The sequence below is a fragment of the Dermacentor andersoni genome, chromosome 4, assembly GCF_023375885.2.
Source record: "Dermacentor andersoni chromosome 4, qqDerAnde1_hic_scaffold, whole genome shotgun sequence".
Classification (NCBI taxonomy): Eukaryota; Metazoa; Arthropoda; class Arachnida; order Ixodida; family Ixodidae; genus Dermacentor; species Dermacentor andersoni.
Genome location: NC_092817.1, coordinates 10,425,653 through 10,446,529, shown reverse-complemented (window position 1 = coordinate 10,446,529; position 20,877 = coordinate 10,425,653). Strand labels below are relative to the sequence as shown.

At 46.5% G+C, this 20,877-nt stretch overlaps 1 protein-coding gene and 1 pseudogene across 3 annotated transcripts in view; one reads left to right on the top strand and one right to left on the bottom strand.

The window, feature by feature from the left end:
* Nup98-96 (nuclear pore complex protein Nup98-96) overlaps positions 1-20,877 on the bottom strand; it is a 264,767-nt gene that overhangs the window by 235,936 nt on the left and 7,954 nt on the right. For all 3 annotated transcript variants that reach the window (XM_055073379.2, XM_055073380.2, XM_055073381.2), the window contains 3 exons: positions 16,370-16,606; positions 6,475-6,629; positions 2,778-2,952 (listed from right to left, as the gene is read on the bottom strand). In XM_055073379.2, the coding sequence (XP_054929354.1) occupies positions 2,778-2,952; positions 6,475-6,629; positions 16,370-16,606 (567 nt within the window). The remainder of the gene's footprint in view (positions 1-2,777; positions 2,953-6,474; positions 6,630-16,369; positions 16,607-20,877) is intronic.
* On the top strand, positions 5,230-6,465 carry LOC140217032 (tigger transposable element-derived protein 6-like; annotated as a pseudogene).

Below are 20,877 nucleotides of genomic sequence, written 5' to 3'. Positions count from 1 at the left end.
CAACGCAGCTGGCATACCGGTTTTTGTTACGTGCTCTCATCCCCCACTCTGCATGCTCCTCGTAGTCGCAGTGGTTGCAGTGCCAGCACGTGTTCTGTGCCGCTGCCACTGGCTGCCGTTTGCTCATTCTCTCTCAGCGCCTGCGGCGATGTGTGTGCGTGCAACGCCGGTCTGCGCCGTTTCTTTTTGTGCGGTGGTTAGGAGTGTTGCAGCTAGCGTGGTGTTCCTTTTTTTTCCTGAATTGTGCAGAAGTGCCAGTGAGCAAAGATGCCAAAATATAAGACTTTAACGCTGCAGCAGAAGGTCTGCTTGATCCAAGAAGCGGGTAAGAACAAAAGTTCCAAGACCGAGTTAACTGAAAGTCACAGCGTGCCCTTCTTGACATCGTCCACAATACTGAAGAACAAGTCGAAGGTACTGGAGGCCTACAGCAATACATATTCTTCGAAGCGGTCGCGAGTACGGGCTCCCACGTACCAAGATGTGGGATCGAGCTTTACTTCGCTGGCTGGAGAAAGCAAACGCAGCCCACCTTCACGTCAATGGAACAATACTGCGGGAGAAGGCCAACGACTTGGCGCTACAGCTTGGGCCCGAAGAGTTCAAGTGTAGCAATGAATGGATGGACGGAAAATGGATGAATGGTGAAGGAGCCGAGTATTGCGACTGCATCAATGCACTCTGCACAGAGGATAGCGAATCCAATGCTGTCGGCTTATCGGAGTATCTGAACTTTGAAAATGATCAATAAACGTGCTACTCAGAGTTGGAGAGTGAATCTACCGCTTATGTGACCATGTGCGATGAGAGCGACGACGACGACACTAACAAGCCCTTCCGAGCACCTGCTCTTGGGGAAGTTATCAGCTCGCTGAACATTATCGGCAGTTTCGTTGAGTGCCACGGTGGAAATTCTCAAATGCTGCACGTACTTGGCCAACTAGAAAACATGACCCTTGGAGCCTCGAACTACAGGACGCAGCAAACCAGCATCTCTGATTACTTTAAGTAATCCAAATATCGCTGAATAAAGGTAGCGCATTCCTGCACCGAAATTTTTTGCCTGGGTTGTATTTTTTCTGTGTTCAGTTAACTCAAAAACACACTTAATTCGAAAATTTTTTGCAGTCTCGATGACTTCGAATTAACGAGGTTTTTCTATATATGTATATGCCACACCTTGCGGTATGACATGCGGTATGTGCAAGTTATATTGCCACACCACTCTATCACTAAAGTTGCTCATACCTTGTCTTACATTCATGACAAAGTTATTCCTCGGAACTTTGAGAATGACAGCCCACAAACAAATGTCATGAAACAAAACACGTGCAGCGCATGCCTTTTATGTTACATCGTCTCATACTTAAATATTAAAAGTGCGAAACAATAACAAAAACCTGAACATTGCATAATTTTCTTGGCACAGCTGTGCACTACCTCGGAGATCAACCCACGCAAGAGGCCGTCCTTCTACTAGAAAGCTCGCCTTCGTGCGTAGCATTTGCCGCCAGCGTTTCCCAGTAAACCTTATGGTTACATAAGCTGCAGTTGCCGGGAAGCGTGAGAAGCAGTCAGGGATCTTTGAATGCTATCGCGTTCCACTTTTAAAGGCGAAGTTTAAGCATCCTCCAAGTTTTTTAATTTCATTTGCTAAATTACTAATGTCTTGCTGTCCCGTCGGGGCCTAATTAGCAGCAAAAGTAAATTGCAGATCAAAAGTAAAGATGCCCATCTAAAAGGTGCCAATAAAGTAAAACCTCAATTAGTCGGATTTAACGTGACTGAAAAAAATTTGCAAATTAGCCAAATGTTGAATTATCAAGAGAATCAATAAAACAAAGAGATGCTTACTACATCAACAGACTTCATTTACTGAATGAATCAGCAAATTAGTTTCTATTTCGCACAAAAGCAGTGCAGAAGCTGCAATTCTCTTCCCCTCGCGACTGATTAGCCCTCATAGCAGCAAAGGCCTCGCTACTTCCTTCGCAGTGCGGCCATGGCGCACGACTTCATCTGAGGCTTGCATTTCACTACCACGAGCAGATCCAGATTATTTTTTCGCCAGTGAGCTGGTCGCCAACCGATTGTCCGTCCATCACGATTTAGTCAGCACTTGTCGTCCTCGACAGCTTCCGCCGTGTTTGTGCCATTGCGTGTGCAGCCATTGCACCGAGTCAAAACGAAACTACTATTGGCCAGAACCACTGCAGACAAAATCGCGGTCTCTATCGACACGATCATGGACAGTAACCATGCAGTTCTGAAGGCACGTGGTTCATGCGCTCACTGAGCCAAAATGAAACTACATACTGCTTGCCGCAATCGCTGCAGGTGAAACTGCAGTTGCTATTGACACAATCGTGGATGGTACTATCATGCAGTTCTTAAGGCATATGGGCAGCGTGTGCAGCAAAGCCTGAATTAATAAGAGTTTATTTCCATTAAATAATGCATACACCTGGCATACGCCTGGCGGGAATTATACAATTTTCCAAATTAACGAGTGTCAAAGTAACGAGGTTTTACTGTAGCAAGGAAGCTTGGGCAAACTGGTGAAAGTTTATATTTCAAAAGCAGCAGTGCTAAAAAACAATAGACTATTACTAAAAGACAATACACAATTGCAGAATATTTCTTTTACATCAGGCTCTTCTCTGTAAATGAACCAACACTTGTGCTGTGATCCTCTTTTCTTTGTCCAAGGTCTTCCTAGTGCTGCTGCTTGTCAAAAGGTACCGCAAGGCGTGCGAAGCAACTGACAGAAGACCTACCAGCAGTGGAAGTTCCAAACAGAGGCTTGTTCTGGGTGGCTCCAAAGTTGAATGCAGACTGTTGAGTGGCTGGGGTGCTAAAGATTGAGCTTGGCTGGCTGGTCGCCCCAAACCCTACTATGCCCGCCTGGCCGCCACCCTTCCGGTTGGCTGCGTAGTCTTCTAGCCGCAGCTCCTGGTGGTGAGCAAGCATGCAAGGACAAGCATGGTTATAGGCTTCTTCTTTAGCAGTTTGTCAGCATTTATATTTTTGTGATAGCCCAGCATTGAAGAGGCCCTCAGACCTATTTTTTCAGAGCCACAGTCTGCTTTGGAGGGTTTCCCTCTCATGTCACTGCAAGCATGACACGCACGTCAGCAGGAGTTGCACAGTGTTATGTTCTGCTCACCATGCACCCCGTAATGCTCCTTTTTATTTTTAATTTGTTTAATTTTTGACGATGGACTTTTGAACATCCTTCTGTCCCATGCAAGAGAGCCTGCACATAGTGATGTTCACCTTCCTCAATGCAGCAGTGCACATGTTGAAATCATAGTAGTCAAACCCAGTTACATCAAACTCGCAAAAAGACACCTACAAGTGCGACATAGGGAATAACTTGATATAGACATTCTAAAGAATTACCGTATTTACTTGATTGTAATGAGAGTTTTTTTCATGATTTTCGTTGCTTGAATTCGACCCTCGCGTTACACTTGAATAACAGCAAAATTTAACATTTTAAAGCAAGCATTCTAAATCCCACAGATTTCCACGTTACATTGGCAACCTGTATCTTTACGTCTCGGCTCAATCCAAAGACAAATTGACCAAAGTCCAAACTTTTTTGTTGGAATCGATGCCATTTTCGCTATGCTTGTGACTGGTGTTATGGTTACGCTGCTGCGTTACCCTGCAGCCTTTTGCGCTTCGACTACGTTCATCCGCAGTGTTATGGCAACGCAGAGCACTCGGTATGACTTTATATTCACAACGTGACTTTACAATGTTCAGAAACTTTAATATCAGGGATAATGCTATGTAAATTGGTTTGATATAGTCAGGTTTGACTGTACCCGTGAAAAGATTAATGAATTTAAATACAGGAAATGGTTGCTAAACCTGTACAAACAAATGTAATAAGGTGGCTAAAAGATAGACTTCCTTGACTATGCACAATGCACTACGTTTTTAAGCTTTTTGAGTTCAAGCAACAAAATCATAAAAGAAACACATTACGATCGCGTAAATGCAGCCCTTGTCATACCAAAAAAGCGTTCCTACCCCTGCGAACTTTATGCTTTCTGGTATCTAGCAATGTGCTTAAAACAATATTTTTCCCAAATACAATGGCAAAGGTATTCTTAATTAACTTTCGAAGTAATTGTCCCATTACAAAACTGCATATTTGAATTAAAGTGGAAAGTTGGGCGAGTTGGTATACATTCATAATGGGAACAGCACAAACAAGACGATGACGCGAGATAAATCACACAGGACGAGCGCTGACTCACAACTATGTTTACTGAAACACACATCAGGTATATAAGCGTCACAGGCGATCACATGGTCAATCGAAGAATGCACAACCGGGCCACGTGTATACAGGGCATCAATTACCGTATCGAGCTATCTAGGTACGTTAATTCTTGCTGAGAAATCGCTATCGAAGGCTGGCTAATGCACCTCGTGCCCTTTCGCTGAATGTGGGCTGCTTCCACGACTAATCTGGTGGATGCATCAGTATGCTTAAACAAAATTGTTGTCTCTTTGAGGAGAGGCTTACACTTACATTGCCGGCAATGGACAGAGACATGCGCATAATCATTCTAGTCCAGGGACAATTCATGTTCCCTAAGTCTTACATTTATGCACCGGCCAATTTGCCCTATGTACACTGGGTCACACTTGAGCAGGAAAGAGTATACAGTGCAGTCCACTTATAACAATACCACATATATATCGATATATCGGTTATAACGATGGGTCGACATGAGAATGTCATTTTATGCATTAGGTCTATGGGGAAAAAAACAATTTATAACAATAGGTTATTCACCGCATATCGGATACAACAATCAAAATTTTGCCGTCTGGATGCCGTTTTCAGTGCCAAATAATCGTAGCATTTGCACTGCTTAGTTCCCTGAAACGAACGATGTCGAGATGAGGGGATGTTTACCTCCGCAAGTTCGCATCTGCCGCCATTACCGCGCAGCGTGTCCCGCCCCGCCCGCGCACCTGAGAGTACCTGAGTATTCGCAGCGCGCCACAAGATGGCGCTAGCTGCTTCATGCGTGTTGGCCACAGTCGCTCCAAAACAGAGAGAAAGAAAAAAAAAGCGAGAAGCAAAGCGCCGCAATGGCGCCCGTCCTGCACTCAGTCTCTCTGGTCTCTTTCTCTAGCAATAGCAGGCTGACACCACTGAAGCAGCGTGCAATCAACGGTACAACTCAGTGGCCCAGTTCGCAGATGGCGCCAACAAAGCGCAAAGCTGCGTCGCTTGACACGAAGATGTATATTTTGCAGGAATCTTGACGCGGCTTCAAGGTGAGCGCCCTCGCGAAGAAGTATGAGCTCACCCAGTCGACGATATCCACCATCTTGAAAACCAGGAGCACCGCGATTGTGAAGGCAGGAGCTATCAGTGGCCATGCCAATCAGCGGAAAATGGTTAGAGACCCTTTGAGCGCCGATGTTGAAGAGGCGCTTTACCAGTGGTTCATCACAACCCGCGCGCATAATGTGCCTATTAGTGGGCCAATACTTGCCACCAAAGCGAAAAACTTCACTTTTCTTCTGGGACGCCCAAATTTTGAGCCTGGGGGAGGCTGGATTCAGTGCTTTAAAGAGCGGCACGGAATAGTTTACAAAAACGTGGTAGGGGAAGCGGCATCTTTGGACACGCAGGCAAAGCAGCAGTGGCTGCAGACAAAGCTGCCCAGCATGCTGGAGCGCTACGCGGAGAAGGACATATATAATTGCGACGAAACTGCTCTGTTTTTTCAAATGTTGCCGTCGAAGACTCACGCTCTTAAAGGAGATCGATGCCCCGGCGGGAAGCACTCAAAACTTAGGGTGACCGTATTGCTGTGCGTTAGCATGGACGGGAGCCATCGTCTCAAGCCTTTCATGATCGGGCGATCAAAGAAGCCAACATGCTTTAAGAATAAGCACGTCCCGGTGCGCTATCGCAGCAATAAGAAGGCGTGGATGACCCGCGACCTGTTCGAAGAATGGCTGCTCGAGTTCGACAGTATAATTGAAGGCCAAGGAAGAAAAGCAGTGTTGCTACTTGACAACTGTAGCGCACACAGCGTTAGCCCAAAGCTAACACCTGTCCAATTGATGTTTCTGCATCCGAATACTACAGCAGGCTTGCAGCCGTTGGACGCCGGCGTGATCGCCAACTTTAAAGTCCTGTATCGGCGGCGCATGCTGGAGGATGAACTACAATACCTTGACCTTAGACTACGTTTTCTAGATGATCATGTCTGTTAGGAAAACTTCCCCCGTTCTGCCAAGCCCCTGTTGAACATCACCTCAGGCAATTCTAAAGTACATAGTAAAAAATGCAATTTGCATCTCCGTACTTCGTGCCGCAGCAGGCTCTTCGATGTGCTGGGGATTTGAAAGCACTCAATTAAATTAAACATTTCATAAAAGCGGGTTTCATTAAGTCATGGTTTGACTGTCCCAAAGAGATAGCGATCCTACCTCTAAACTCTTGTTCTCATACTCCTTCATGCAGGTGATGCACTGGTGAGATGTGCTGATGGTGCTCGAGACGCCATTCTTCATCATTGTATCAGTGCCCGTTGGTGGCTTGAACTTGATTGTGGTCCCTGTAGTAACAGAGCCCGTGCCAAATGCTGCAACAGAAAGCACAAAGGAAGTCTCAGCTCATCTTACCCCTTTCTGGTAACCTAGGCAGAAAACTGAGAAAAATTCTGAAGATTTCAATAAACGAGTGAAGCAGCACACATACAATGTCCGACAAATCTAAGAGGCCTCAACTGTCCTCCCCAACACTGGGAAAGATTGACTGGGTAGTGCAAGTATACTAGATGAGAAAAAGAAATGCACATCACACTTGCATCTGGAGTCTTTGCACATCCAGACTGCGACCCACGTTGAAATGAGAGGACACTTCCAATGATGTATGTTCGCTGCTCCAGTCACATACTGAAGCATGTTTGTTTCACTGTTTTTTATTGTGGGCAAGGCTTCCATATGGAAATCGAAATATCACTAAATTCCACTACAGTAGATGTCCGTTAATTCGACTCCTGTTAATTCTATCTTTTGGTAAATTTGATCTCGACCGAAGGTCCCGGCCAGAGCCTATACATTTCCATGGGATCAAACTTTACTTATTTCAATCCTATCCTGAAATTAGCCTTCACCAAATGATTCAAACGTGGCTGGTCATCACGCATGCACCCGACTCAATGGTGACCGCAGTGGTGACGCCGATAGTGGCAGCGTACATCTCGGCAGCACTTACAGGAAATGCGTTGAACATGCGTCATCTCTCGTTGAAGACGCCTGTCTTTGGCCTGCCTCAGGAAGATTTTAAAGCAAAAACAGTAGCTCACAATCAATTATTACAGTACAGTAGCCAACCAATTTTCTGGGCCTCACAGAGACCAAAATATAGTCTGAAAGATCTAACAGCCTGGGGGGGGGGGGGGGGAGAGGGGCAGGAATATAGAAATATGCCTGTGCCTTCTCTCCGTGGCAAGTGCAAAGGTAGAGTGGAAATTGTTGGTGTCTTCACACGCATTTTGTTGTTCCCATGCATCTAGTGTTGCCGGTCGCACAATCTCAAGTTTCCAAGACGCAGCGTAAAGCGCTCGCTCGTGTTGTGACTGCGAGTTTGTGGTCATCGAGTGAGATCTGTTAATGTTTGAGTGCGCATGACACCGTCAAAACTACGAACCTTACCCTGTGTAGTTGTGTCTTTGCTATCGTCATCACTGCTCTGCCTTTCTGGCGAAACTGTGATTTTTTGTTTTGCTCAGGACGAAAACCCGTATCTTCTTACACTTTTGTTTCTAATTTGCGGACACTGGCTGGAGGCACCAAGTGCGATCAGCTATGGCGTCCAAGATTTGTGGCACCGCGCGAGGCAACATACGCAAATCTCTGTTGCTCCCAGCGCGATGTGCACTCATAACCACACTACAGTTAAAACTCGACCTAACAAAAACAGATTTCACAAACTTCCTGATTTAACTAAGAAATTTCCATTCCCCAGCAGGTACCCATAGGGTTCAATGTTATCGCCAACCCAAATTAACGAAACAAACTTGTCCGAAATCGATTTATTGAAGCTTTTTCTGAAATAAATGAATAAATATAGTGATTTCTTTCTAATTTTGACATAGATGGGGTTTTCTTCGAGCGTGCGCTCTAAAGCCATCACATTAAAACATTTAGGCAGCATGGTCACATCCCTAGCTTTATTTTGAGAGACTGCACGTATGTGCACATACGATGTGCACATACGGCACATACGGCGGCAAGATGACATAGGGAAGAAGCTTGCGTCTGCTTTTCACGACAACATGACAGTAACTCGCGTTTTCTCGTTGCCAGTGGACCGGACATGAACTTTAATAATTAGAGCCCTTTTCATGCACAGTAAGGGACGATGGCATATCCAGATACAGTCGCCGACCGATTTTCCGGACTCCGAAAATTCGGACATGCCCGATTATTCGGTCAGCCTCGCGGCACCGCCATTCTTCCCATAGACCATAATGTATAACAACTGCCGAAAGTTCGGACACCTTGCAACCTCTCGTCTGATTTTTCGGACACTCCTTCAGCCAACTCGGTCGAGAGCACCATGCACCGACTCTGATCGGTGCATGGTTCGACTTGCTGAACGCCATTTTTGTTTTGCACGGAGCTTCCTTGCTGCCCCACGAAGTGGCGCTACTGGAAATCCCCGCTCATCATCATCGTTTCTGCTTGGTTAGATAGAGTGGCTCTGCAGCAGTTCCGGTTTCAGTTTAGTAAGCCATGTCAAGACAATCCAGCAGCTGATTTGTTTCTTCGCGCAAGACGCTGCGAGCAGGCCGCGTTTTTCGTTTGTGCGACTGGTGTCGGCACGGTGGTGTTTGCTTTAGGTCTATTCGATTCAGCCAAGTTTCTCTGCACCTTCTGCACCTATTCACGGTGCACTGCACCTAGACCCTCGATTCCCCGAGGTGCAGCAGTACACCCTGCACCCCCGTGCTCGATTGAACTGGGTGCAAGGCAAGGTGCCGCCGCGGTGCACTGCACCCTTGAACCTTGCAGAGAGTGGGTGCAGCCCGGCACCCCCTGCACCTTTTCGTTTGGGGTGCCGTGCACCTTTTTCTGAATCGAACAAACCTTTTGTGTGCTGTGTCGAGGTTTCGGTGAGCCAACGCGGCATACGTAAACATCGCGTCAAGGGTCTAATGGCGCCGACAGTGCCCGCGCAGTCTGCGCTGGGGAATGCCGGCAAGCGGGTGCCGGGAGGCCTAAGACTTGTCGCCTTCCGATGTGCTCCCTACTGACGCGGAAAATGTTCTGCCGAGACCTGCGCAGTGGTTGCATTGCGATTCCGGACACAGTCTCATTTGACAGTTTCATAGGTGCTGACATGCGCAGAACTCGACGACGGCGAGATCATTCGTCAGGTTTCTGCTGCACCGTCGGACGACGACTCTGAGTCGGAAGATGACGCACCATGTGCTACGCTGCCGTCGCATGCGGAGCCTGTACAAGCAGTGACTGTGCTTTCAGCCGCTAATAGTGACCGTACGACCCTCTCCGAGATTCAGGCTTATCTGATTGCGCGTAAACGGAACAGCGTGCAACGGCGCATTCACGATTTCTTCCAAGCCTACTGCCGAGCCCGAATAAGTGCGTGGAAATAAAGGATTTAATTTTTTTTCTTAATCTGTTTTTTCGGACACCTGTTTATTCGGACATTTTCGCAGTCCCCGTGAGGTCCGAATAAACGGTCGGCGACTGTAAACCAGCGTTTGGTAACCATTGCTGATTTGCCCTAGCTGGAAGCTCTTGGACTGGCGCAGCGAAATAACATGGCGCTGGAAAGCCACAAGCAGCTCTTCGAACGATTCGAGCAGCTCTTGCGAAATTGAAGTTCGGCGGCGTAAGGAAAAACCAGCACGGCACATGTAGCGATAAATCCAGTGCTTGCTCGCTTTGAAGGTGGAGCTCGGTAGCCCTTTTTCTCTTGCAAGCTCCTTAGCTTTTGCCTGCATAAGCTCCACTCACAGCTAGATGGGCGGCTCGCTGTTGGCATGCGAACTCCGTCAAAGTGAGTTCGATTTCCGGAAATGTCCCACTCTTTGGGCTGCGAAAGCTTCTTCGCGTCCGCTGCATGCGCAAAGGGCTTCCTTCTGTCGACGCCATCCGTGAATGCTTCCCTCATTGACACCAAACTGCCTCCCGGCCACACTGTTGCCGATGTCCTGTGCGGCTAAAATGACCTTTCTCTTAAAAGCAGCCGAGTACAGTCGCCGACTGATTTTTAGGACTCCAAAAATTCAGACATGCTCGATTATTCAGTCTGCTTCGCGGCACCGCCATTCTCCCCATAGACCATAATGTATAAGAACTGCCGAAAGTTCGGACACCTTGCAACCTCTTGTCTGATTTTTCGGACACTCCTTGGGCCAACCTGACCGGTGCGTGGTTCGACTTGCTGAATGCCATTTTTGTTTTGAACGGAGCGTCCTTGCTGCCCTACGAAGTGGCGCTACTGCAAGTCCTCGCTCATCATCATCATTTCTGCCTGGTTCAATAGAGTAGCTCTACAGCAGTTCCGGTTTCAGCTTAGTAAGCCATCTCGAAACAATCCAGAAGCTGATTTGTTTTTTCGCGCACGACGCTGCGAGTAGGCCACGTTTTTCGTTTGTGCGACTGGTGTCGGCATGGTGGTGTTTGTTTTGTGTGCTGTGTCGAGGTTTCGGTGATCCAACGCAGCATACGGAAGCATCGCGTCAAGTGTCTAATGGCGCCGACAGTGCCCGCGCAGACTGCGCTGGGGAATGCCGGCAAGCGGGTAACGGGAGGCCTAACATTTGTCGCCTTCCGATGTGCTCCCTACTGATGCAGAAAATGTTCTACCGAAACCTGCGCAGTGGTTGCATTGCGATTCCGGACACCGTCTCATTTGACAGTTTCACAGGTACTGACACTGCTGTACTGACATGCGCAGAGCTCGACGATGGCGAGATCATTCGTCAGGTTTCTGCTGCACCGCCGGACAATGACCCTGAGTCGGAAGATGATGCACCATGTGCTACGCTGCCATTGCATGCGGAACGTGTAAAACCAGTGACTGTGCTTTCAGCCGCCTATAGTGAACGTATGACCCTCTCCAAGATTCAGGCTTATCTGATTGCGCGTAAACGGAACAGCGTGCAACAGTGCATTCACGATTTCTTCAAGCCTACTGCTGAGCCCGAATAAGTGCGTGGAAATAAAGGATTTCATTTTTTTTTTTCTTAATCTGCTTTTTCGGGCAAATGTTTATTCGGACATTTCCGCAGTCCCCGTGAGGTCCGAATAAACGGTCGGCAACTGTATAGGTAACAAAGCATCAGGTTCAGTGGTAAATACCAATGAAAACACGCGGTTAAATGCATCAGCACACTCTTGTTCGGGGATCACTATATCACTATGGTCGGCAATAATGATAGCATTTGATGGCTGGGGGTTTAAAAACTGCCAGAATTTCTGGGGGCTACAGCTTAGTACATGAGGCAACGTATCATGGAAAAAAGAGTGTTTTTCACGGCGTATAGCTGACAGATAAACTTTCTCTGCCTCGTAATATTTGCCTCAGGCCACAGACAATTGTTTTGCTTTGCCAATCGAAAAAATTGTTTTTCTTTTTTTCTTGTTTTCTAGAGTTGATTATTTTTTTGTGAACCAAGGTTTATTGCTGTTAGTCCATACTGGAATGTGGTTAGTAGCAAGGTCAGTGATTTTTTGTTGGAAGATTGACCAATGTGCTTGAAGTGTGCGGTTGTGGAATTCAGCATTGAAAGTGGGGTAGAAGAACATAAGTTCCTTGTTAACCCTTTCGCTGTCACGGACGTACCGGTACGTCATCGCGCTTCTTCCCCACAGTGTCACTGACGTACCGGTATGTTCTCTATCATGCATACAAAATTTCGCGCCTGAGCGCAAAGCTGGTGCTCCTGGACTGGCCACGCCATCTGTTGACTCTTTCTACAAGTTCGTATTTTCGCCCCGACCTGTGTTAGTCCATGTATTGAAGAGTACGGTGCGACTGCCACTCCCCACTTTCTCTTTGCTGAGTGGCACGGTGGCTCCGCGTTCGCTGGATCATGCGTCACGCGCGTGTGGTTATGGGTTCAAGGGTTGTTCTGCCATCTCCGCTGGTTTGAAGGTTTTTATTTTTCTTCTGTTGGTGTGTCTGCTACGGCGCGTCAAGTTCAGGCGCACGTGCCGTTACCTCTCCAAAAAGAGTGACTCGATTGCTGCTTTTGCTCTCTCGCCGCATCCTCGCTTCCGACTTGCAGCAGTTAACGTAAAGCCCTTCGAACTTTGTTTTAGCCTTTTTTCATCTCCCTCTGTCTTCTTGATCACACAACCTCCCATTTCTCTCCGTTGTACGGGCGACTGAAAGCGCATCCTCCCTGCGCGCGGTTACTTTCGGATGGCTGAGCGCGCGGGACCTTCGTCTGCTCTTTGGAACAGTGGCTCTTCCAATTCAGAATACGAGCCGAGCTCAGATTTGGACTCGGACAGCATCTCACGCGAGGAAGAGATGAGTTCCGCATCGTCAGATTCGGATGTTGAACGGATGTTAGTCAGGCTGATGATGACGATGATGTTTACTAACAACAGCTGCAGAGCACTGAAATGTGCATATTGCATTGACTGTGTTATTTGTATACCAATCATAACCAAAAATAAATTGCTATGTTCATTCCCTGTTATGCTCGTTCCCTGAAACCAAGCAGACACTGGGGGTGCGTCACGGCCAGAAAGGTCCGACAGTGAAAGGGTTAATGGCATCGTAGTTGCCTTTGTTGTATACGCGTATTATTTTATTCCATGATTCTCGTTATGGAAAGGTAAAGACAGTGTGAATTACTTTATGGTCGCTAATTTCCCGAAGATAAGATATTGAAGATAGGCTAGACGGATTGCTAGTTAATATGAGATCTAAAAGGCTGGCAGAGCCCTTCACTACGTATGTTGGTTCTAAAACTAGCTGGGTTAAGTTGAAATTAAAGCAGACTTTGAGGAAATCATTTTCAGTTCAACTATGTGACAAAGGTGGATAGCTATCCCAATTGATATTAGGGAAATTAAAGTCTGCAAAGAGCAAAATCTGAGCATTAGCGTATTTTTTCATTAGTACATTTAGGACGCGGTTGAGCTTGCCAGTAAAGCTAATGTCTGTTCGCAGGGGGCGGTAGCAAACACCAAGTGAAATAGTTTGCGGGGTTGCACAAAAGAGTGGCCATAATATTTCAAGGTCACTTGGGTTGTGAACAATGAATCAGGGTATCGTATTACTAATAGCGTTAAGCACCCCGTTGCCTCTAGAGTGCTGGCTATTGTTACAGAAAACATAAACTGGGTAGGTCGTCCATGACCTCTGCGTCAGATACGTCAGCGGTTAGCCAGGTTTCGGTAAGTATCAACAAATTACATCCAGATGACATAACCAGATTAGATACAATGTAACGTTGGGAAAGGAGACTACGCATGTTAGAACAGATTGCTGAAATAGTAGCGTTAGGGCAGGTCGTCATTATCGAACGCTGTGTTGATTGATGGTGACGTAGCGATTGCTATTGGACTTCTTTCACACATTTCGTAATTTCGTCGTACATGTACTTAGCAGACCCTATGAACAGATGTTAGGATGGATAGTTGGGCGTGTTGGTTAAGCATGATTTCTGAAGTGAAGGCGCTAAAAAGACGGAGGACAAAGAAGAAACACACACACACAGAGTTTTGTAGCGTAATGAAAATGGAGCCGGTTTGGTTCTCACAAAAGCCAAAAGATGTTTCCGGGCATTTTGTACAGTACGAGAGTAGTCTTCACCAATTCTATAGTTAGTCCCTTTCAACTTGCATCTGTTAGACAGAATTCTTTCGTTTGTTCTATAAAAAACGAATTTTACAATTATACGACGGTTTCGGTTATTGGAATAGTTTCAGTTATTGGAATACACTTGCACAACAGCAAGACTAATGGCCCGCACAACGGTGCCATGCCGACCACCAGGCCTGAGCATGCAGCCGCCATAGGTGATGGCGGTGCCATAACCTACTCTTTTTCATACAAAACAGTGGTCAGTAAAATTAACTCTTTTAATTTTATATTTCACAAGCAACAACCACTGTGAAAGCAGCACGAACAAGAGCTGTGGTACGAGGCAGGTTTAACTTAGAGCCTGCATCCGACCACTGCTGCACCACATGCAAGATTTCTTGGCCATATCAGGCTCCTCCGAAATCACATGCCACCATGTGACAAAGAGCTACTGCCAAAGCACAGCAGCGCCATGTTCTGTATAAAGTCCAAGTGTGACAAGATCCTATTGCGGCCCGCACGCTGTATGCTTTAGGTGTGAGTGAAAATGTGCAAGGTTGAGACAAGAAGGATGGTGGCTTGATGAGCGCCGTCTTCCTGCACAACCAAAGGAAAAGGGGGAGGGCAGCGAGGTCACCGTAATATGATCAAGTACACACGAGGGCGGGGTGGGAAGGAAGTAGCGGGCAAGTTGGCACACATCTTTTCTCTCCTGGCCATGGCTACGCATGGTTCTAAGCATGGTTGAGCGCATACGCAGCCTGCATGCCCTGTTTTAGAGGTAGTCTGCCACTTGTGAAACTGGTCGAGCTGAGATGGCATGGCATGGTGTGCTGTCTTCTTGTGCTTTTTGCGCCGGAGGTCACGTAATTTCGAGTTTCGCAGACGTGTTGAAGCAAGAGGCAGAAAAAGCATTCCCTCCCCGCTGCAGGCCCTTTTCATGATAGCGTCTTTTCACTGCGGGCGACACTGAGCCTCAGGGATGGATGGAATAACATGGCTGGCTACATTTCGTAGCGCCAATGTGAAGATATTGTCAGCATGGCATGAAGCTGTGTCTTTGACTCTCAAATGAAACAAAATTATTTCTTGTCTATTCAAACTTGCCTTTTCTTACTGCCTGATAATTCCAGAAATTTTGCAGCCCCTTCCGTGCAAGAAAAATCCATTGGCGAATGAACCAATTTGCATAAAAGATAGACTTTCAATATAACAAAATTTTGATATGAAGAAGCAAATTGCCAATGTTAGCGATTTCATTATATCAAACCTAAACTGTATAAGCAATCTAAGTTCAACAGAATACTAATTCACTATGTTTTCTAAACCACAACAACAATTTGATTTGATTTGGTCTCAGAAAAACAAAGGTTCAGTCAGTCAACACTGTAACAATATGTGCACTGCAGCAATATGTGCGCTTTCTATATATCGCTCCAATGTGTGTCAGGCATATTTTTACCCCGTGACTATGATGGGATGAACGACAGCTTTGTGAAGGCGGCCTTAAAAGGTGAAGTAATTCTCAGACATGGAGCAGCAAGTTGCACAATAGAAAAGCTACTGGGGTTCTGATGCAAACTGTGAATGAGTGCCTTAGTTGATAATGGTTGCATACATTTCAGACAATGTGGTAGCAACGAAAACTAACTCAATGAACATGCACAGTAAGTATGAAAAGCAGAGTTTGTGCACGGCACACGCGACGTTCAGGGAAGGCGCAGTCTATGGAAATGAGTGCATACATGTTACATGAATGATACCCATAGGGAAAAAACACAAGAGGTCAAACCACCAGGCGCACCAGGATGCGAATTTCGTGACAACACCAATGCTTAATTTACGAGCTTCCCTTTAACGATAAACTACGGAAACAACCAAAGAGGAGACCGATATGCCGCACAATATGCCTCAATTCACCACACCAGTACTGCGCTGTTCAAAATTAATACGAAGGTGTTGCACCATGTTGCATAATTTTATTATCTACAGAGGTTTTTATGAGAACAGAATGTCGCAGTCAATAACGAGGAGACTCATAAGAGGAGACCAATATGCTCTCTGTATTGATACCTCGTGAAGATGGCACAGTGCATGCTACACAGCTGTGGCTGACAAGGTCCACTCAGGAAAGAGGGTTGCCCAGCCCATTCACAGCCCATGGACAGATCACTTCCAAAATACTTTTACCTGAAATATTTAAGCCCAAATTTACGGATTCTGCCCTCACACAAGAATATATGGCACTTCGATGTAACAACAAAGTAAAGTGCCATTGTTTTGCAAGTTTCTCATGTTGGTGTTAACTATGCTCATATTTCATTATGTTTCAATAATACTATTATCACACCCCTAGGCAAACTGCTTCTATGACCACGTTTGACATAGTGTGGCCATTATTATAAGTTAGCCCCACCAGTTGTGGGCAGTATTTCTTGCACAGGGCCTGTAGAAAGACTCCCTTACAAAAAGGATAAAATCAGGCGCTATTCATACAGATACAGTGAGACATGTACATCTGACCTGTTGATCCAAAAAGAGAGCTTCCAGCTGCAGGCGTCTGGCCAAACAGGCCTGTGCTCTGAGGCTGGCCAAAGAGGGTAGTGCCAGTGGCAGGAGTGGTGGTTGAGAAGGAGGTGCCAAACTGTGGACGGGGCTGACCGAAGGAGGATGACGGGGTGCCAAAAATTCCTGTACTGGCAGCAGGTTGCTGGTTCATGGCTCCAAACATGGATGTGCTAGTTGCAGGTGCTCCAAAACCTGCATTGGCATTTCTCTCAGCAATCGGCAGTACTTTAGCAATTGATTCGACAGCTAAGGAAAGTTATGAAAAGTGCACAACAAATGGGACACAAGATGAACAAAACGAGTGCAGATTTCACACTACTGTTTCGATTTTGTGGGTTCTTTTTATTGTCATTTGTATCTTTCAGCAGAAATTGTCATATTCAATATATATATAAGGCATTTGTCATTTTCAAATAAACCAAGTTAAAAGTCTGCACTCCTTTTGCTTCCTGTCCTAGTGTCTGTCGTGCAGCTGATGGCGACAAATCCCCCCAATCTGCCTCAACTTCAAGTTTACACAGTACCTGGTGATTGTTTAGGTGTGATCAGCCTACCTGTACTCCGCCCATAGGAACATGCTGCATTGCACAGGCAATGAGCAGAGCCTCTCCCACAAGTTTCAAAGCCACTATACGCCTAACTGACATAACCATTACAGGGATCCTCAGCCACCTTTTATATCTTATTAGGGGTGCGCAAATACTCTAATATTCTATTTCGAATCAAATAGTGAACGTTCGAATAATTCAATTTGGATATTGAATATTTAGTATTCGATTTTTCACCCGCAGTTAATGACCCGGCCGTGGTTGGTGCCTTGAGGTGCACAGCATTCCCACGGCAAGCGATGGCACAAGGTTCGACCAGGTCGACCGAAGCGATCAAAACGATTAACAATACGCGAATGGAGGAAACAAGAAAAGTAGTGTATGCGAAAAGCACGGAAGCATGTGTGAAGATCAGGCCAATTGGCCACATGGCACGAAGTTCAAATTTGATTTTGGAGGTTTATGCGGATGCCACTACAGTCCATCCCGGATATATCGAATTATTGCCTATATCGAACAGTTGAAAAATCCCCTTGGGAATCCCATGCAAAAGTATAGCGCTATTGTTCGTGTATATAGAACTCCCGTGCACCGGCATATCGAACTCCATGCTGAGCTGCGCCCCGGCAAGTGCGCTTCTCCTCACGAAGCTCTCGCGATGTTCCCGCGACCTCACGCGTGCAATCCCGCACTATGAGAAAGGGGCGTGTGGGTAAAATGCACGTGACGAGGAGCACTTGGAGTGCGATGGGGTGTGAAAGGGAAGCGGGAGCGAGAAACCACACTGACTGCAGGCGCCCGTTTCCTGTGTTTTTGTTGGCTGACACCGCTGGCGCAGTGAGACGAATGAGTTCAGTGCAGCTTAGGCTTGTGGTAGTGCGGAGACGCAGAGCGGTGCGTCTTTCGATTCACTTTGTTCCTTTTATTCACGAGGCCAACGTGAAGGCTTGAGACTCGTGTGGTGCAGTGCGTTTTTCTTTCCGCTTTTGGCACGTGTTTCGGAGCCATGGCCGCGAAAAAAACGCAACAATTTGGATTTTTCAACAAAGGCGGACATCATTCGATGGGTGAAGGCTGGCGAGAAAGAGTCGTCGGTTGCCGCAGCGTTCGGAATTCCTCGCAACATCCCGAGTACGATCCTCAAGAATGAAGCCGATGTTAAGCTGAAGGCAGTGCAGTCCAGTCGCCCTGGAGCGTGTCGTGTGCGCGTCCCAACCTTTGACAAGGTCGAGAAGGCCTGCACAGCGAATTTCGCCAGCTCTCGGCATTCCCAGGCGCCATCCCAAGCGGCATTACAGCATGCGATTTGGTCAGCGCTGACGACGGCGTGTAAGCTGTAGCGAATCATGCTGATGCGGAGATTGTGGCTGACATCATGGAAGACGAGGACACTGACTCGAGCAGTGGCAAAGGTTCCGATGAAGAGGACCAACCAATATGCACTGCAGCTGAACTTGCATTAGCTTTCAGCGTCCTTCACCGCTGTTGTGGCACAATGGAAGGAGCTGGCCTTTCTCCTTTCTCATTTGGACACTGTTAACAAACAGCTTGAGGACACCTTAATGAACTTGATGGTGCAGAAGAAAAAGCAAGCAAAGGTCACAGATTTTTTTCCTTCCGAAATAAAGTGCTCTGGTCATTGCGCTGTGTTTTTGTTTTTTTACGCGCCTTGGAGGCACAGATCAGTAAGTTCCCATTGGTCACGACATTGGGAAACTGCCTTGAGATGTATGGAGTTGTTAGAGAAGCTTTAGACATGCATATTTTATATTTCGAATTATCTATATATCGAACTATTTCATGATCCCCTTCGAGTTCGATATATCCGGGATCGACTGTATTTCCGATTTTGGCACTTACGACATGCCAAATGCCAAATATGGTTGTCCTCAACGAGCTAAAGGGAGTGGGCTCGTCGCAGCACCCTGCAGCAGCCACAGTATCTACACTACGTAGCAGATGCAGCTACATGCAACTGTAGTGCATATGCACAGCGCTTGCTATGTGCTCAACAAGGCTCGGAGTTCAAATTTGATTTTGGATGTTCATATAGACGCCACTACTTTCGACTTTGGCACCCACGATGCGCCAAACTCAGAGGCTATCCTTCATGTTACGGTTAAGTTCATGGTGCCTTATATCTTTGCTGTGCTGCAGTGTACTAGACAGCTACGTGCAGTTATTCTCGCATCAAGTGGCATGAGTAGCACATTTCTTTTCACACTTATCTCAACAAGAATCACAATTTCTGAAGGCCAAACAAACATCAATTGCATGTTTGCTCGTGCGAGTATGTTGGCAGCACATATTGAGTAAGCAACACGGATGTAGCACTCCGGACTCACATTGAAAGAATTCCTAATGTGACCAGCTTCGGCCATGATGGTGACAAACCTCGAGAGTGTGCTACTCAGGAAGCAGATAACCTGTTCCGTCAGATGTTGGCACTTGGTCCTTGATTCATGTCACCTACAGATGCCAATCAACGCACGCTGTTGTTTTCAGCGAACCGCAGGAGCTTGCGTGCTCATCGCAGCACCCAACAGTGGTCGCGGTATCTATGCTATGTGAAGACTCAGCTACAGTGCAACATTGTTACTATAAAGACTATATTACCAACTTTTCAGAAATCCCCTGCTGACTGCTTATGGTTTCAATGTATAAACAGTTCAGTATTGCTTTAGAATAACACAACTTTAGAATAACAAAACTTTCAGAATAATGATTGTTGTTCAGTTTAAGTGTCATGTTAACAATGCCTTAGTACCACAAATTAATATTCTGAAATCTGGTAGTTCTTCCGACTTCTGTGTATTCTTCGGGACAGATGGAACAGCAGACTAGCTGACAAGGCACAGAAAACGGATGCTGCAGTGTATGGATTTGGAAAACCTGAGACGGCGCCGAAGGAGAAAAACGCGAGAGGGGACATTATGTTTTGCAAGTGCATGCTCCGCACAGACAAGTGTCGCCTAGCAACAGAGGCACGTCTCTTCTTTCATGCTTGATTCTGCGACCTTACCAGCTACACCCTGGGAGAAATGTAACCTTCCTGCTCGAGGCAAGGCAACATGGTCGCACTTTCTGGACGGTGTCGTTTAATCACGCTTGCACTACAGAATAGCTCAGATGCTCGCCTCAAGCAAGGCAGTTGCACGGCAAGGAGTGCAAAAAAGAAACATTGCTCCTTGGAGGCAACATAGAGCTTCCTTTTTATCGGTGGTTTTCTCAATGTTAGTGTCTCTTTAGTGCGCATGCCATTTTTATTAAACGGCGCTTCAGTAGTAATAGCGGAATCTATGGAAAATAGCAACAGCACAGGCCAAGAGCCAAACGCGACATTTTCGGGGATAGCTCATACGGTGACAATTTAAGAGTAGAATGGTTAATTTTGGGGCTTTCAATAAACCACCTTTCAGAATAGTGAAAAGTTTGCTGCAGTTCCTTGGATTTCATTATACCAAGATTTCCCTGTACATGCAACTGTAGTGGTTAACTATGTGTACGTCAGGGTTGGAGTGCACGCTCGTGCTCATGTGCTCCAGTCTGGTCATGGTACGTGGTATCGACCAGCTTTGTCATGCACCAGCTTGACCAACAGATAGTAGTCACAGCCAAATTGCACATTTTGTGCAACAGCTCTATATGAAACGAAGTCTGCCAAGCACCTAGCCAGGACCGACCAGGAGTAAGCATACGCTGGCATGGTCTGGTCTGATCTTAATTTCATGTGGTTCGAGGCTAGTTGAGTGTTCAAAACTAATAGAAATTAGGGAGACCCAATGGCTACAGCACTGATAAGCAGTACGCCAACGTCTCATTCCCATGTCGGCAGGCGCTGCCGAGTGTTAGTAGACAGTATGATAGTTGTACATCCAGAATTACGTAATTCCTATTGAAATTCGAGGTGCCTAT